This window comes from Macaca thibetana, chromosome 14 (genome assembly GCF_024542745.1).
Source record: "Macaca thibetana thibetana isolate TM-01 chromosome 14, ASM2454274v1, whole genome shotgun sequence".
NCBI classification, from domain to species: Eukaryota; Metazoa; Chordata; class Mammalia; order Primates; family Cercopithecidae; genus Macaca; species Macaca thibetana.
The window spans coordinates 44,867,767-44,885,856 of NC_065591.1; the positions used below are offsets into that span (position 1 = coordinate 44,867,767).

The 18,090-nt window shown below is 48.4% G+C and overlaps 1 protein-coding gene across 1 annotated transcript in view; it reads right to left on the reverse strand.

Moving 5' to 3' along the window:
• SLC6A5 (solute carrier family 6 member 5) overlaps positions 1–16,181 on the reverse strand; it is a 54,394-nt gene extending 38,213 nt beyond the window's left edge. The window contains exons 1-6 of the mRNA XM_050755387.1: positions 15,906–16,181; positions 14,018–14,554; positions 11,281–11,419; positions 8,548–8,679; positions 8,034–8,207; positions 936–1,077 (exon numbers count right to left, since the gene is read on the reverse strand). Coding sequence (XP_050611344.1) covers positions 936–1,077; positions 8,034–8,207; positions 8,548–8,679; positions 11,281–11,419; positions 14,018–14,554; positions 15,906–15,908 — 1,127 coding nt within the window. The 5' untranslated portion in view covers positions 15,909–16,181. The remainder of the gene's footprint in view (positions 1–935; positions 1,078–8,033; positions 8,208–8,547; positions 8,680–11,280; positions 11,420–14,017; positions 14,555–15,905) is intronic.
• Between the last annotated feature and the right edge of the window lie 1,909 nt (positions 16,182–18,090).

An 18,090-nucleotide genomic window follows, 5' to 3' on the forward strand; every position in this document is an offset into this window, starting at 1 on the left:
CAACCTCTGAGTTAAAGTTTAGCTAGAGAACACTTTTTACATACCCTATGATGAACTCTGTCTACATTTATCTCCCCTAAGATATAATTTCATGGCTGGGCGCAGTGGCTCACGCCTGTAATCCCAGCACTTTGGGAGGCCAAGGTGGGCAGATCACAAGGTCAGGAGATCGAGGCCATCCTGGCTAACACAGTGAAACCCCGTTTCTACTAAAAATACAAAAAATTAGCCAGGCATGGTGGCACGAGCCTGTAGTCCCAGCTACTCAGGAGGCTGAGGCATGAGAATCACCTGAACCAGAGGCGGAGGTTGCAGTGAGCCGAGATCGCGCCACTGCACTCCAGCCTGGGCGACAGAGCGAGACTCCATATCAAAAAAAAAAAAAAAAAAAGAAAATAAAAAAATAATTCTATGAACTTCACTAAATCTTCCAGTGGTAGCTAAGGATCTTCAAGTATCCCTGAACCTCAATCTCCAATGTCTAGCAAAACCGATATTGAAAAATACAAAACTAAGGCAAAGCTCTGAAAAAAGGAAAAAAATGAATTTCTTCTTATTTAAACTAAAACTTTGAACATGACTTGTTTTCTTTTTGCCTCTCTTCCCTGAAGCCAAGTGCAGATGGAAGAAAAACTAATCTGGTTAACTGACAGTCCACTTAGATTACACTGGATCAAGGTTTTGCAATGGGCTTTTCATCAACATCATGAATTATAGCCACACTGATTCTGCTCCTACTGCCATCGTTCATCCAGCTCTGCTTTCCAGGCTCACTAGACACAACAATCTGCTCTAGGAAGCCAAACCAGGGAAAAAACCTTCCTCTCTGGTCTCATCCCTTGGGCCACCCACACCTCTGGTCTGCAAATTGAATATTTATTAATTCATTGGGTTTCTCTTAGAAGGTAAAAAAAAGAAAAAGAGAGTCATCTTACTTAAAATACTCTTCACTTCCACTGACAAATGTCTTATTGGCCTGGCTGGTGAAATTAACCATTGTCAAGTTGGGATAGGCAGTCATGCAGAAAGTCGAGTTCTTGATCTGTATTTTGGGATGGTCACTGATAACACAGGAATCTGTTTAGGAGAGGACAGAATAGAAACACAGTGAAATCTGTACAGAAAACAGAGATGCATCTCTCGGCAGCAGTTTAAAAACAAATGCCAAAAACATTTGCCAAATATTAGAGAGTAACTTCAGGAAAGTATTAACTGGGCAAAGCCAGATATATTAATAAAAGAACCAAAGAATTATGTTTTCTCCATCAGAGCCCCCAGTCCCCACAACTGCACCTCGTATTGATGACAAAGGCATTTGTATACAGAGCACTCTCTATGTGGTGGGCAAGCATTTTGTGTGCATTATCTCATTTAATCCTCACAAGAGCCTATGCAGGAGGTACTGTAATCTTCCATTTTCAAAACAAGGAAACAGGCTTAAAGAGGTAGGTAACTCTACTGAAGCCACACAGCTTATGAGGAAGAGAATCGGGATTTGAACCCAGATCCTTATGACTCTGCAGAAAACAAATAAATTGCTGAAATGAATTTAATTGGAAAATAAACAGACCTCCTGAAGGGTACTGCTACAGAAGGCTTTCGAAGAAGTTCACCTTGGACCCACTGCCTGGCACCACATTCAGTAAGCACTCTAGGATACACATGCTGTGTACTTTCTACTCTCACATGGGTAGGCAGAGGCAGCAACCACACCATCTACCGGGGAGCCTGTGACAGGACCTAACAGTGTGGTGCTCAACTAGGGATGAGTTTTCTCCCCAGGAAACATTTGGCAAGTCTGGAGACATTTTTAGTTATTCACACCTTGGGGACCTGGTGCTTACTGATATCTAATAAGTAGAGGCCAGGGATGCTAATACTAAATATCCTACAGTGCACAGGACAGCCCCCCACAACAAAAAATTATTCAGTCCTTTAGTCAGGCGTGATGGCACACATCCATAGTCCTAAATACTTGGGAAGCTGAGGCAGGAGGATTGCTTGAGCCCAGAAATGCAACACTGCAGTGAGAAATGATCACACCACTGCATTCCCAGCCTGGGTGATGAAGCAAGACCCTGTCTCTTAAAAAAAAAAAAAAAAAAAAAAAAAGAATTATTTAGTCCAAAACATCAGTAGTACCAAGGCTGAGAAGGCCTGATCTAGGCAGGGATGGAGAAAGGAAATTAACCATGTAAGTCTTGGTATGTCAGGCTCTGTGTTGAGCACTTTAATGATTATCTCATGAAATCCTCATAAAATCCAGGAGGTATATATTATTATTGTCATTGTAAACAGGAAGAATCTGAAGTCTTTCTGACCATTTTACAATGCCTCTCTAACAGATTTTAAAATACAAATCAACTGACAAATACCTTAAATAAAGAATCCACCAGGACTAATCCCAAAGGACATTATTTTGCGAAGGAGCACATAGTAACAATAACAACAACAACTTACACTCATATGGCAGTTACCACGTTTACAGCACTGTTTTAAGTACTTTACATGCATTGACTAATTTAAGCCTCATACCACCCCCTGTGAGAAGGTACTGTTATTATCTCTATGTTACAGATAAGGAAAACTGGGGCACAGAGGGATGCAGTGGCTGGCCAAGGTCATACATCAAGCCAGGATGTAAACAAGCTTTCTCTTTGGAGTCAATGACTTAGGCACTCCAATGTGAATAGGGAGCAGGGATTATAAATTCAAACACCTACAGAAGCCAGGATGATGACTCAAATAAGGAAGGCATAAAATTGGAAAATAATAGAGAGAGGTGGGGACTGTGGCCAAGCAGAGAGCACTCCAGCCAATCAGTGCCAAGCTTTTCCAGATGTTGCGGCAAAAGATGCAAAAAATCTATAAACTTACATGAAATCTCCCCATTTAAAAATACTGAATGTGTTAAAATTGTCTTTAAATACCATGAGCAACAATAACAAAAAGTGGCCAGGCAGGGTGGCTCACACCTATAATCCCAGCACTTTGGGAAGCCAAGGCAGGAGGATGGCTTGAGCCCAAGACTTCAAGACCAGCCTAGGCAACATAACGAGACCTCTATCTGTACAAAACATTTTAAAAATTAGCCAGGTGCAGTACTGCACATCTATAGTCCTAACCACCCAGGAGGCTGAGGGAGAAGGATTGCTTAAGCCCAGGAGTTCAAGGTTGCCGTGAGCTGTGATCGCACCACTGCACTCCAGCCTGGGCAACAGAATGAGACCTTTTCTCTAAAATAAATAAATAATTTTAAGAAGCAGGCTTGATTCCCAATTTATGCTGTCTATGGAAGAGCAAAGTGGGCAAGAATGTGAGTTCAGGCGTTCCACTACTACTGAGAGCTTGAATGAGTTCCATTTATCCAAGCCTCCATTTTCTGGACATTGTTGTTCAGGGTTGCAGTAAGGACTAAATGAAGAGAGATCACAAATGAAAAATCTTCCCACGAAGCCTGGCACACAGCTGGCACTCAATAAATTTTAGCCATAACTCAATCGTCATTGTCATAGCTTTTTCTGGAGAGAGTATCTCTAGTCTTCAACATCATCTCCCACAAGGCCACTTGCCTGCCATAAATTGCCTACCGCTTCCCATACACACTGCAGAGTTTCTTAGAATGTTGGGTAAAAATTGGAAACAATAATAAGAATCCCTTGCCTTTCAGTAGTTCTTTAGACCAAGGTTTCTCAATAGCTGGGCTAATGGCATTTGGGGTCAGATAAAGTAACCGCAATAGGTCCACTGCCCAATGGGCACAGTGAGTCAATACACCACCAAGACACTGCATTGCAGCAGAGAAAGAGGTTTAATTAAGAAAAGAGGACCTTTTCTAAGTCACCCCAGAATTCCAAAGGACCAATACTCTGCAAGGGATAGCCTGGTCCCAGGAACAGAACACACTCATGTGCTGGTAACACAGAGAATGACAGATGGAGAGGCTGCACAAAGAAAGACTGGGGATTGACACCTTGTTTTTTTTTTTCACCAAAATAAATTAAAAAATAAAGCACTGGCTAAAAATGAGATAGGATCTCTCAGCCTGATCATACACTCGCAGGAAACAAATAGAGTTTCCTGGGTTGCAGCAGAGAAAGAGGTTTAATCATAAGAGCCACTGAACAAGGAGATAAGAGGAAACCTCAAATCCATCTCCCCAAAGAGTTTGGGGCTAGGGTTTTGGAGTAGGTTGAAGGGTGCAGGGTGAAGTCATGGAACAGAGAGATGAAGAAATGTATTCTCACACTGATTCAGTTCCTCTGTGGGAACCTTTTTTCATTTGTTTTTTGGTTTTTGAGACAGTTGTTACCCAAGCTGGAGTGCAGTGGCATGATGTCTGCTCACTGCAACGTCTACCTCCAAGGTTCAAGCGATTCTCATGTCTCAGCCTTCAAAGTAGCTGGGATTACAGGTGTGCGCCAACACTCCCAGATAATTCTTGTGTTTTTAGTAGAGACAGGGTTTTGCCATGTTGCCCAGACTGGTCTCAAACTCCTGGCCTCAAGTTATACATCCACCTTGGCTTCCCAAAGTGTTGGGATTACAGGCATGAACCACTGCTTAAAGCTGGTAGGAGTCTTTAAACTGGTTGGCATCAGCTGTTTTGCTGGAATTCAGGATCTGCTTAAGCAATTCTTAAACAAAAGCCTTATGATTCTAACATCAGAAATCTTATCTATAGGAACAACGGGGATGCAAATGTATGTAGTGTTACTCAACTTTTGGTTTCAAGGAAGTGAGTCAAAGCACAGCCTGATTAATGCTAATTATCACAATACTTCTGTCTAGAATTCTTGTTTAACCCTGCAAGGACAACTTTAATAATTATTGGCTCTGGGACCGTCCTGTGCATTGCAGGATATTTAGCAGAATCCCTGGCCTCCACCTACTAAATGCCAGGAGCCCATCCAGCTGCAACAACCAAGAATGTCTCTGAACATTGCCAGATGTCCCCTGCAAAATCTCCCCTTGTTGAGAATCTCCACTTCAGGGCCTAAAAATATCTTCCTGTTCAAAGTATCTTCTTTAGTCTAATCGAATAACAGCTCCAGGAAGATTCCCACCTAATCGTTTACCAGGAAAGCTTTTGTTTCCCCCAGCGATGACATGAATGAAGACAATTAAAGAACCCTCCATATCTCTGTTCTGTAAATAAGCACGTAAGTTATTTCTCGCCCTCCTGCCAAACGTTATATCCACCCAAGACTGGAGCGATCACTAACACGAGGGCAAACACCAAATCTCTTGCTTCCCAAGTTGCAATTGTTGAAGCACGCAGGCAGCCTCCCTAGAGAGCGTCTCTGGATGTCTGCAGATCACTGCCGCCGCAGCAGCACAAGGTCACCGTTCCTGCAGCAATGCAGCAGGGTTCCCAGGATCCCTACTCGCTCGCTCCGCAGCCTCAAGCCTCCTGCAATATCCCCTCCCACCACTGGGCGGCAGGAGCATACTTCCCAGCGCCCGGCGCCTTCGGGTCCACCGGCGAAGGAATGATGGGCCATCTCATCAGAGAGCTCTGCGGCCCAGCAACCCCGAACAAAGAACAGAGAATGATCGTCCTAAATTGGAAGCTGTGGAATGGGATTCTCTTTACTCGGGCAATTATTAATAAATGAAAGCACATGAAAGACCAGGGAGAAAAGGAATCATTTAATTAAAGTTCTAATGAAAATGAAGCCATTCCGGAAATAGAAATGGTATTTATGTTGTTCCTATTTTACGTGACCCAGCTAGCTCCTATTTTCACATAAAGCCGCTGGTCTCACTTGACAGGGCGCAGATTAGTCATTCTCCATTACAGATACTTGAAGAGTTGAGTCACCCTAAACACGGCAGCCTCTCTTACAACCTGCATCAGAGAAAGACGTGACAAGCGCTGCCTCTCCCCACGCACAGATCCAGGGCTTTCCTCTGGGGCGGGAGTGGGTATGATTGCCTGGTATCTCCATGGAATGTGTCCCTTGCAGCACTGAGAGCGTCATGGGGCAGCTCCGCGCTGCACATGAAGGTCACAATAGCTAGCCATTCAGTCCCTTTCTCCTGGGGTGAGTCCTTTTGCCCAGCAGTCACAGGGTGTGGGTAGTTGTGGGGTTGCGAGAGAGCAGGTGAAACTGGAAGGCAACTGATGGGAAATGCTGGGGGAAAGAGTTTGTCCATCTCTTAAGGAAGCCTTGCTCAATATGACCATTTGCGAAACAGCCTGGGAATATCCGTTGTCTAGACTCCTGATTTGTACAGCAGAGCGTGGGGCTCTGCAAATCAGGCCACTATCACCTTTTCTAAGTCACCCCCGAATTCCAAAGGACCGATACCCCTGCAAGGAAGGGATAGCCTGGCCCGAGGAACAGAACACACTCATGTGCTGATAACACAGAGAACGACAGATGGAGGGGTTGCACAAAGAAAGAGTGCGGACTGACACCTTGTTTTTATTTCCACCAAAAAAAAAAAAAAAATTAAAACACTGAGTAAGAATGAGATAGAATCTGCTCAGCCTGGTCATATACTCGCAGGAAACAATCAGAGTGAAAAATGTGCATTGTCTCCTTGCGCTCAGAGCTAGGATAGTTTTAATGGTTTTGTACCAGTTGAGTAGGAGCTGAGCTGTGTCATGTCTTTGCTCTGCCTTTCATGTCTCCCAGGTGATGGTGAGCCAAACTGGAAGCCAGGGGCAGGGGCTTCTGTGCCTCTTGGGCCTCCATCCATGTGCCTGATCCAGTCAACATGCTCAGCCTGCTTTAAACACACACACACACACACACACACACACAGAGAGAGCGAGAGAGACTATAAAATAAACACATGTTCATGGCAGAAAATGCAGAAAAGAATGGCATCTCTCTGGGTCTGTGAGAGGGAAGAATTCATCTTTTTGCCCTTAATCTACTTGAAGGGTTAAATAATGTGCTTTCCATCATGAAAAAAGCTGGTTTTGGAGGGCAACACTAAGAGCCAATCATACAGAGATCACAGAAAGCTGGTCTTGGCACAGACCTAGCTGAGGAGAATTAACAGATCTACTGGGGAAAGAAGAAACTACTTGTTTCTAGGTCCCCTTTTAAATGACCAGAGCTTCCAAAGTGACTACTACTAGCACCTTTTATCTGTAGAGTTGTATACTTCTGCAAGTGTATCACACCCCTCATTTCTTTTCTCCTTACAGCAATCCCCATAAGGTAGGTAGTGGAAGAACATTTTTATTTCTATTTTTCAGAGAAGGAAAACAGATCCAGAGAGAAGTTACCTGACCCAGACATACATAGTCAGTGACAGAGATATAGACCAGAAAGACTTCCTGACATAGCTGCCCTACTTCTCCTCATATTCACTCTCTTGCCCTTGACCCAAGAAGCTGACGCTTTTCCCCAAGGCCTCAAGTCCCAATCTATTTCACATCTGAAACATCTTCCAGGAACACTCCCTGACTCCCCAGTAGCTGGCCCTCTTCTAGACACTACATTTTTATCAGAGTGGTCTAAGGGTTCACTCTCATGTTCACCCCATGCACTGAGCAGTATCTTGTGAAGTCTGGCCGCAGGATCGCTCACCTGGACTCTAGGAATTAGACCATCACTTTTCAAATTGTACCATGCAGATAAGTCACTTGGGAACCTAGTTAAAATGCAAGTCTTATTCAGAAAGGCTAGAGGGGGGCTTCTAACCACCATCCAGGTAATGCTGCTAGTCTAAGAAACACTATAAAACAAAATAAGATTCTACAAGGACTTGTTTAAATGCAAATTTTCTGAACCCAACCAAATCTATAAATCAGACTATCTTGTGGGCCTGTGAACCTGCATTTTTAACAAAGATTCCAGCTATTCGTGAGCAAACAAAAATTTGATTATGCCCTTCTCTGGGCCAGGAACTCCTTAAATGTTAGAATTAAGTATATTTGATAGCTCAATGTAATCTCTGTGTTCCCAGAACATAGTATAGGTCCTAGCATGCATAATATATGTTCAGTTATTTTGTTGAATAAATGGATAGTTCAGAATACACACACCTAAAGCAGATATTTCCAAACTTACCTAATAAAAGTTTGGTTTTATCTTTGCATTCTGGCGTATTCCAAGGGTTGTTGCAGGAGCCCCAGGGTAGTACAGACACAAAGGAGGCAAACAGGTAGAAAAGTGTATAGCAAATAATCACATTGTAGTATATGGCTATTAGGACAGAGATGATCAGCATCGCGATGCCACAGCCTGCAGAAGCAAAAATTCCAGGGGTTCATTCCTTCTTAAATGCTATGGAATTCTTAGAGTTAGGCATAGGGTAGGGACCTAGGTCTGGGCTCTCTTGTACAGAATGGATGCACTAATAGCAGAGTGGACTGTATGTCTACCAGGGATATGAAGGCATTCTGCTGGGAACTCAACAATGCCAGAGGTGATCTTGGGCCGTTATTCAGAAGGACGAAATAAAGGATGGAAAGAGTTAGTTCTATTAACCACAAAGGCAGGTCTCCCTCCCTGGGGCTGCATGGTGCCAGAGGGGACAGAGTCAGAAAGGGCCTGAGGAGGCTGGGAGGCAGGCTGGACTCACCTTGTAGAGCTGGGATGGCCTTCCACACAGACACTGGCCCCTGGCTGGCAAACTGGCCCAGCGACACCTCCAAGAAGAAGATGGGTAATCCAGCCAGAGCCAGCATCATCAGGTAAGGGATGAGGAAAGCACCTTGGAAAGAGAGTGGGGAGTGAGAGCCCTGGGAGGCAAAAGCAGGCTGCTGCCCTCCTTCACCTTCCAGGTTGGGGGCTGGGCTCCCTCTCAAAGAACTAAAGGACAATTTAGCTCCATTCCTGAAGAAGCCCTTTGATGTCCTGTCTCAGCAACAGTCACCCACAGATATTTAAGAGCCCTCCTCCAAAAAGTATAAGGGTACCCGTGCAAATACACTCCTTATTTCAATTCTCCACTGGCAGATGGCTAGGGATATGTGCTGATGGGGTTTTATTCTTTTCTTTTTTTATTATAGCACTTCAATTTCCCAAAATTAAGCCCCTGCAGAGCTTAACCAGTCCATGCCTTTGACTCACTACTGGATTCAGATTGATGAAATCTTATCGGAGCCTCAGCCCTCCCAGGACCTAAAAGCTTCTAAGCTAAACTCCAGGAGCCCTCCTCTACAGTAAGTTACCTGAACAGCTTCTACCAACCAGGGCTGGGCAGGCTCTGCCAGAAAGCCATTGGGGGATACCCATCCTTCTTCCTAAACCCATCCCCATCCGCATCACACACTTCTCAACGCCCTTCTCCATGTGAGAAGTTCCTTCCATCCTTCAAGGTCAACTCAAATGCTTCCTCTTCCAAGAAGTCTCCCATCTGTGTCCTCCCACAGTACCTTGCTCCAGGCACCAATCACTTGTTAATTTTTATGTAAGTGTCTTATTCAGCCTGTGAGCCCCTAATGTTGTTTGCGCTTCATCTCTTTAGTCCTCAAAATGCCCCGTCTAGGGCAATAGTATCTGGCAGGCCTCCATAGAGTGGCTGAGACTTCTGTAGGGTTCTTTCCCTTCAACGTTCTTTGAGGTTGTTTGGGAGGGACTTGGGGAATGGTCATGAGTTTTGAAAAAGGTTTTGACCAGAACGTGCTGCTGCATGGGCCAGAGTCAAGGGCCAGGGTACTGGAGATGCGCGAGCGCAGAACAGTGGCCTTAGCGGACGGAAAACTAATCTTTCTCTAGTCTACTCTTCATGCTCCCGCCCCTCTGCACTTCCTGTTTGATGGCAGGGCCTTTCCTGCCCGGGGCTTTCCAAGCCAGGAAGGCCCAGGAGCAGCCACGGGCTGCTGGGCAGTAAAACCGGGGTCCTGCTTTATCCTCTCAAGACGGGGATTGTGCAGTCCTCCTCAGCTCCTGAAAAGGAGCGGCGAGCCCTCCACCCCACACTGAGGGCTGCGGGGCCCCGAGCCGCAGTGCGGAACAGGCTGCCTCCCATCGCAGCGCCTGGCTCCTCGGGAGCGCTGAGATCTGCTCTGCCGCTCTTCGCAGATCCCGGGCGAGCAGAGCGCGGGCACTTGCGCGGGCCAACCTCCTTTTGCTGGAACTCCCTCCTCTACCCTGAGTACCCACTTCCCTTCTATTCACTGGAAGCCTTGTTGTAGCATCCTGGCCTGAGGGCGCCCTGTGGAAAACCAAAAGGGAACCTATCTGGGTGCCTCTATTCGTGTGGCCGGTACTTGGTCTGTTTTCAGGGCACCCCAGATGGCAAATGCTCTGCGGTTCTCATTAGTACTTGTCAGAGTGTCCTAATTTGGAACTGGAGAGGAGGGGAGTAGTGGCCTATGTTTTGCGCTTTAGCCGTCCGGTGATGCACCAAAAACGGACAGATGCAGCACCTGTCCGTTCCGCTGCACCAAATTCCGCCTGAAGCGGACCCAAGAGGCAAAACAAAAGAACAAAAACCCTCAAACTGCCTGACCTATGGGCTGAAGGAATGCATTGTTTGTCCCTTCCGTCCAGTTGAGAAGATGTGGGAGAGGGCTCTAGGTTCAAATTCCTATTGCTAGAGAGCGGCCGGCCCCGCGGCACCTAAACGTCGGGAGGGCCAGAGGGATCGTGAATGTGCCGGGTCCCTCCTCGGTGGGTACAGAAGAGGTACAAGGGAGCACAGTTGCCCAGCAGCCGATGCAAGCCTAACTAGTGTCCTCCCCATCTCTGAAACGGCTTTCCTTCAAAACCAGCACCTTCCTTCCATTTAGGGCAGATGAAAGAAACCTGTTTTCGCTGTACGATTTTACCAAAATCAAAATACGTTCTGCTTCAAGAAGCAGAACAAGAAGGCGGAGGTGGCAGGCACTTCTGAGAGGTTTTTGACAGCACATCCCCCACCCCTTCTCCCTCACCCCCTAGCTCGCCTAAGGAGTGCCCTAGGAAGGCAGGCTATAACCCTGAATCAGGGCTCCAGAACTGTACAGCGGCTGGCTGTAACCTTGTTGGGTGCCCGAAGTACCGCCGCTCTCTGAACACTTGACCGCTAGCACCCGTGCTTACGTGGCTCCGGACCCAGGCCCCAAAACTGGGTCAGTGGGGGTTTGTGGGGCCTCACTCCTCCCCTGCGCCCCTCTCTAGATAAGAGACTCCGGGATCTAATGCCGAACGATTATGGTCGTCCCCGCCCTCTGGTTATGCACTCACGCCTATGAGGTGTAGGGCTGGAGCCTGCGGAGGCTGCTCTGAGCCTCCCCGCCCTGCGACCCTGCCTGAGGGCTCCTGTCCCACCCAACCCTCGGGTGCCCGCCCCGCCCCGCAGCAGGCGGAAAGAGCGGAAAAGCCATACCTCCCCCGTTCTGGAAGGCCAGGTAGGGAAACCTCCAGACATTGCCCAGCCCCACTGCGTACCCCACCATGGACAGGATGAAGTCCAGTTTGCTGGACCAGTTCCCTCGGGCCTTATTCTCATCCCCTTGCTCGTCCTCCTGGGGGCGGAAAAGCACATTGTCGATAACAGCCCCGAGTAGGTCCACAAGCAGGCCCCTTCCACCCCTCCCCCCGGCTAGGGGTCCTTCCCAGCAAGCAGGCTCCCACTTTTCAACTGAGGATGCATCGGCAAGCAGGACCCCAAATGTAAAGAAAGGATGCATCTACAAGCAGGGACCTCACCCCTCAACCCTGCACTGAGAGTCAATCAGCAAGCAGGTCCCCAATTCTGATCTGAAGATCCATCTTAAACAGACCCAAAACCCCCTCTTTCCTAGATCATACAGTCAGGGCACACCAGCAAGCAGCTCTCCCCAAACCTTGAACCTGTAAGGTGATTGCAAGCAGGTCCCTCCATCCCCAACCCTTCACCAAGAATTTATTTGGCAAGCATCATGCCTGGAGTTCCCAGCAAGCAGGTTCCTAATTAATCCTCTCCCACAAAAAAGCCTTCACCACACCCCCTCCTCAGCCCTTTCTTCCTTTAGAGTGTGTGACAAGACCAGAAAGAGAGCTGCAATGCCGAAGCCAGCCGGAGCCCCTGCCTTACTTTCTTGACCAAACAGAACCTGCCTGGTCAACTAATTTAAGAAGGCATCCTTCAAGACTAATGCAAGGGAGATGGGCAGGAGGCAGATTTGAAGATGAAACAAGAGGGAAAACAAACAAACAAAAAAAGATTGATATGGGAAGACACAAGCCATCTACAACCTTGAGTTCTGGTCTAAATTTTACTACTAACCAGGTGGACAACCCCAGGCGAGCCACTTGCTCTCTCTGAACCTCCATGTCTCACCTATAAAAGAAGCTTAGAATAACTGTCCCCTGAAGCCCTTGCCAGCTCCAGCAGTCTATGAATCTTTGAGGCTCATTTCTTCAAGCTCACACTAAGACGCTTTCTTGGGGCAGTGCCTGGTCGTGGAATGCCTCACTACTACTCAGGAAAAATGGGGGGAGACCACCCCAAATAAACTCTGAAAATGTTAGGGACACCTAGATACTGCACAAAGCTTTCCAGGGACTCAGGCCACTGCACAGTTTCCACCTCCTCAGTCACCCTTCACCTCCTATTGTAGTAACTTGCTAGGTCTCATACTTTTCTACAGGCTGTGGAGGACACAGCAGCAGCTGTCAGGAGAAGTCTTGGGGAGGGAGAAAGAGCCAGGGTGAGTGTCAGAAAGGCACAATCAGAAAGATGGGCAGGGCCGAAAATAAGTACTTTAAGAAACCAAACATCTTTAACATCCTCCCTCTCATCCTCCCACACACAGACCACCTCCACGCCTAATCCCACCCTTCAATCCTTCCAGAGCTGCAAAGGGTGGGAGTTCCAGCTCCTTCTGCCGCAGTGCGGAGGTTAAGCAAGACAAGTGAAACAAATATTCTGCTCCACCTGGGGTCACACTGTGGTATACATGCTGTCAGAGGCAGATAATACACATAGAAAAACCCTCCAGATGTGGACCCCAAAAGGAAAGGCAAGTGGGAAATTCTATATTTATTTCTAGTTCTGACACCACAAGCTCCTGCTATGTGGGCCTGTGGGTAAGTGTGAGTGTGTGTGTGTGTGTGTGCAAACACTAGAGTAACTAAAGATAGAAGGGCTGTATAAATCCTAAACCTGACACAGGCATAAATTTTGGTCCAGGCCCCACTGCTGGATATATGCCTAGTCCCTGAGGCCAGGAAAGGAGAGGAGATAGCAGAAAGGCAGGCAGTGAGAAGGGAAGAGCTGAAGTGGATGAAAAAGGACAGAAGAAAGAAGAGATCAGAGAAGGAAGGAGAGAGACAGAGGGAAATGGAAGAGAACAAAAGCCTGTATGAGACAGCGGGCCACCAGCAAAAGTTGCCTTTATTCATAACCCAAGGATTGGGATTTGCTCTGTGGGTTTTTCACGCCTCTAATTAAGTGGTAAAGGATCAAATGCAAGAGGGGATTCAGATTAGTGTAGCCTGAAGCTTATACAATTGAGGGAGGTTACTTTAGGGAAAAAAATAGAAAATTTTGGCAAAAGTAGACACCAGGCTTTGGAAGGACTCAGGCAAAGGACAGGCCCCAAAGCTTAAGCTTCAGTAGCCTCAGGTAAACCCACCTGGCATCAAATGAGTTCTCATGTAATAAGCATTACTGGCAGTGTAAAGGCTACAAAACTTAAACTATTATCCTCCTACCCCTCCACCCCCAGCCACGACCACCTGGCTTTGTTCTGAATTTTCTCCCTCTTTTTGTTTAATTAAGAAATTACTTTTGAAAAGAAAAGACAGTCATTGGCAGGAGAGGGAGTCTGTCTGCATAAAAGGGTGGGATCTATCTGCCTCAACTGCTTTGTGAATCCGGACCTGGATTCCCACTACAGCCAAGGCAGGGAAGGGGCAGGTCGTGGCCCCTCTGGCAGGGTCACTGCAGCCCTCGCGCCCTGAACTGCCGACCCCAGCGCAGTGCGAGCTTCCGAAGCCCCAAAGCCGCCTCCCGCATCCATCACCTGGCACTGCCAACCGGTTTCCCCATCAGCACACGTGCACCCGCCACGGCCCGGCTGGCCTCTCTCGCGCAGCTGGAGAGCAGGACACTGTGCGGGCCGAATGCAACCGCTTACCTGGGTGGCAACGGTGGCCACGCTGCCCGGGAGCACGGACGTGATTCCATCCGTGCCCAGCACCACGGTGCTCTGGCTCATGTTCACCCAGCCCACGGCAGGGGTATTGTTCCGCTCCAGGGTGCCCTTGCCCACACTCACGTTCGCATCCCCCTCCGGGCCTCGCAGAGCATGGATCTTACAGTGCAGCTCGTTGCTGGGCCCGGAGCTCCCAGGAGGGGGGACGGCCTGCGCGCCTTGCGCCTCTCTCAAGTCCCGCAGAGCTGCCGAGGCCGCCTGCGCCCGCGGGCTACTGAGTTTGCAAGACCCCACTCCTGGCCGCTCAGCCTCGCAGGCTCGCGCGTCCGCTGACTGGAAAGTTTGGGCGCCGGTGGAAGCGGACCTGGGCACACGTGGCGGCGGCGGGGCAGCAGCCGCGGGAAGCTCCTGCTCCGGGCTCGTCCTGGGAGCGCATGGGCCATCCAGGTGGCCCTGCGCCGCCGCCGCCTCCGGGCTGTTGGCTGGCTGTTTATTCATTTCCTTGGGAGCACTGCAATCCTGCAAACACAATGTCAAGTTCGTGCAAAACAAAGTCACAACAGCATTAAAAATACCTGTATCTACATATGGGGACGTTCGCAACTCAGGTCCAGACACAATATCTGGGGAAGCAAATTGGAATCTGAATTTTTTCTGTTAAGAAAGACTGCAATCAGTATTTCTCAATTTGCTCGCTTCGTCAATAACCAGATGACAAAGAAGCTAGTATTTCCTCCCTAGTGGAGGATGAACTAAGAAAAGAGGCAGAAATGGAATTTTGTAAGGGGAAAAGGGGAGTGGAAATAGCCCTAGAGTCATGAGCTCTCCTCCCTCTTTGGATTTCACATCACAGCTGTGGGTGCCCGCATCCCCATCACCATTGTAGAAAGATTCTTTAATTTTCCGCCCCATTTCCTTTGTCATTCAACAATGCACATTGCCTTTTTCCCCCATAGACAAGCTGTGGCCACAAAGCTGATGCCCTGGCACCTGCGAGTGCTTGAGGCCAAATTGGTTGAGTCCCAGCGCTCCACAACCCACCTCCTCCCGCCAGGTAGCAAAGAAATGTTAAGAATCACGATCAAAATAACCACAAAAAATCCTACAACGATAATAAATTCAAGACACAGAGTAGTAACTAGGTTTGTTATCTTACGCAACTTGTATTCACTTCCAGATTCCCAGACATGTAAAATAATATGCAAAGTTTTTTGGTTCTTTTGTTTGTTTATTTGTTTTTGCGTAACTATTCACAGGAGTCTAATATCCTTCACAACCCTCCGCTGGCTTGAGTACCAAAACTCATGACTAATTTTTATTCTCTTTTTCCCAATTCACTTTCAAATGAAAATAACTGCCAGCGGTGGTTTTCCTAGCCACTTTTATCTTTCAGGGCTTCCTAAACATTAGCACCAATAATTATTATTACACTGTAATAATCCTATTATCTTCACCTCCACTGCACTCTTCTAGTCTAACCCCCTTTCACAAGCACGCAAAATAGAACTCCTCAATTTCCACAAATCTGAATACCTCGGCTTCAGCCAGCATTTGTCTCAATAGCCTCTAGGACCCAGAGCAACTCGCCTCTGTACCGGCGTCTGGCTTTTCAGCACCGAGGACAGTGCCCAGGATCGGGTCTTTAGGAGCCACAGACAACCTCTCAGCTCTACAACCTAGGAAACCTCTTTGCGACCTCAGGTGACGCTCACAAGTACAAATACCTAGGGCTGTGAGAATTGTTCTCCTCCTCGCCCCCTTTCCCCCCACCCAATGCACAGACGTCTCCAAAAGAAATAGCCAAAACGAATCTGCTTTTCCTATCCCCTCAGCCCCTTTTCCTCTTGAAAGAACAAAAGCAAACACTCACCATGTCTGACACAGGCAACAGATTGAACTGGTGGAGGGTGAAACCCGCTATTGACAAGACTGGGTTTGGCTCCGGCAGGAGAGGCGCTTTCTATATCTCCTTGGGAAAGGCCGGGTTTGCGTCAGTGCAAAGCAAGGTGCCCTTGGTTTGACATTTTCTTGATAATACAAGTTTGATAAATCATTACCCCCTTGGATTCAAGTTTTAAAGGGACAACAGCCTAGAGTATGCTGGCCAGTTGTCGCTCCAGCGGGAGGGAGCTGCGTGTTTGGCGTGACTCATGTGGGTCTGATTACTAAACCGAAACCGGCAGGAGGGGAAGACAGAAGTTTGCCTCCTCCTAATTAAGGGAAACATGGGAGGGACACGTCCCACTGCACCCAAGGCAAGGCGCAGTCGCCAGCAGAGTGGATCGGGATGTAGAGGTAGGGGGAGGGAGCTAAACCACTGTCTTCTCTTTCCCTTTCACTATATTCCATTGCTCTCTCCCCCAATCTTCAGGGATGCCGAAAATATTACTCCGAAAGAGACTGAGGGTCTGCGCATAGCCCCACAGCTCTGCGACGGCTGAAGCAGGCATGGGTCCTGCATTTATCAAGGTATACCTACCTAGCATGTATGTGGACTTTAGATTCTCACATCCCTACCCTTCCGGACAGTCAGTCTTGGACGAATCCTGGGTTTTTTGCTTAAAAATTGAGATCTAGTATTTCCGTTCCTATTTCTGTTAACACAATCAGGAGAAAATTCTGAGTATAACTGACCGTTCTCATTGCATTTTTAAGCTCTTTTGAAGACGTTTTAGAGAAATGAAAATGAAGATTTTCCAACACAGACGTAGTTCTTAGGTCACTTTCAAAGTCAAGGGAAACCCATTCTTTCTTTGTAGTCCTTTCAATAAAATCCTACCAGAGCCAGGCCTGATTTGACAGCGCGAGACCTTAGAGACGTCCAAATCCAGATGCCCAGCAATGGGCGAGGCGGGGAGGGGTGGCGGGGGGGAGGGGGGGCGGGGGGGCGGGGGGGGAGGGGGGCGGGGGGGCGGGGGGAGCCGTACCAGGAAGTTCAACAATACTGTGGCGGAGATGGGATTGGGGGTGGCAGTGGCGATAAAAAGATGGACTTTCTTGTTGGTACAATGCAATACCTATAATCAGGAGAGGAGAAAACGCCTTTACAAAGAAAGTGTAGTTTGGAGACTAGAAGGGGATTATCAGCAAAATGCTTCCCTCCTCTCCTTACTTGCCGGTCTAGCTTGGGGAACCCCTGGCCTCGGGGATGAGGAGCCACAGACAGCACGTTTTCCTTTCCCTACTGCCAACAGCCCAGCCCACTGCCTCAGGGTGCGCGCCGTCGCAAGCGGCTGGGCCGTCCCCGCGCGGCAGGAGGACAATGCCGGGGCGGCGGCGGCCGCAGGCGTAGGCTGCAGTGGCAGATTGCGGCGGGCGCCGGGGGCACTGAGGGGCGCCCTCCTGTCCCTCTGGAGAGCCCGAGAGTGTTTGGATGCCTCCGCTGGTTGGCTCTCCCGCCTAGCCCCTCTAAAGGGCAACTGGCTGGGGACACACGGTCTGCATTGCTTTTGGTGGGGGCAGGAGTAGGAGATCTTTGAGACGCCTTGAGGATTTCAGGTCGCTTTTTATTGCAGTTTTGAGCTAACGTATATTGAGATCTCAATACTCAACCATTGTGCAAGGGCTGTCCATGAATTATCCCGGTTAGATTTGGCAATGGCCTTTCAGAAACTATACAATTGCAAAGCTGAGGAAATTGGGGCTCAGAAAGTCGTTTTTGAATCCTGGAGAAGATCCCAAGCACCTCCCGCGGGGCTGTCTCTGGGGTCAGTCGCGCTCTCCCCGGGGCCAGCTCGTAGGGCGAGGTCGGGAATTAGGGTTAAGAGGGTGAGGTGGGGTGGGCTGTGGTGGACTCTGGCTGGAGGAGGGTCTTCTGAGTGGGTGGGACTGAGAATTCCGCAGGGATGCCTGCTTAAGTTCCAGCTGGCGCTGAGAAGCAGCCCGCAGGCTCTTGGCATCTTGGGGGAGGCCAAGAGAACCTAAGGGTGTTTCTGCCTAAACAGTCCCCAGTTTCCGAGAGGGCTCAAGACGAATGAATGCGAGAATTGTAAAGGCAGGCCTGGCAGGCAGGCTCGGGCTCAGAGAGCGATCGGCCAGAGCGGTACCAACAGGCG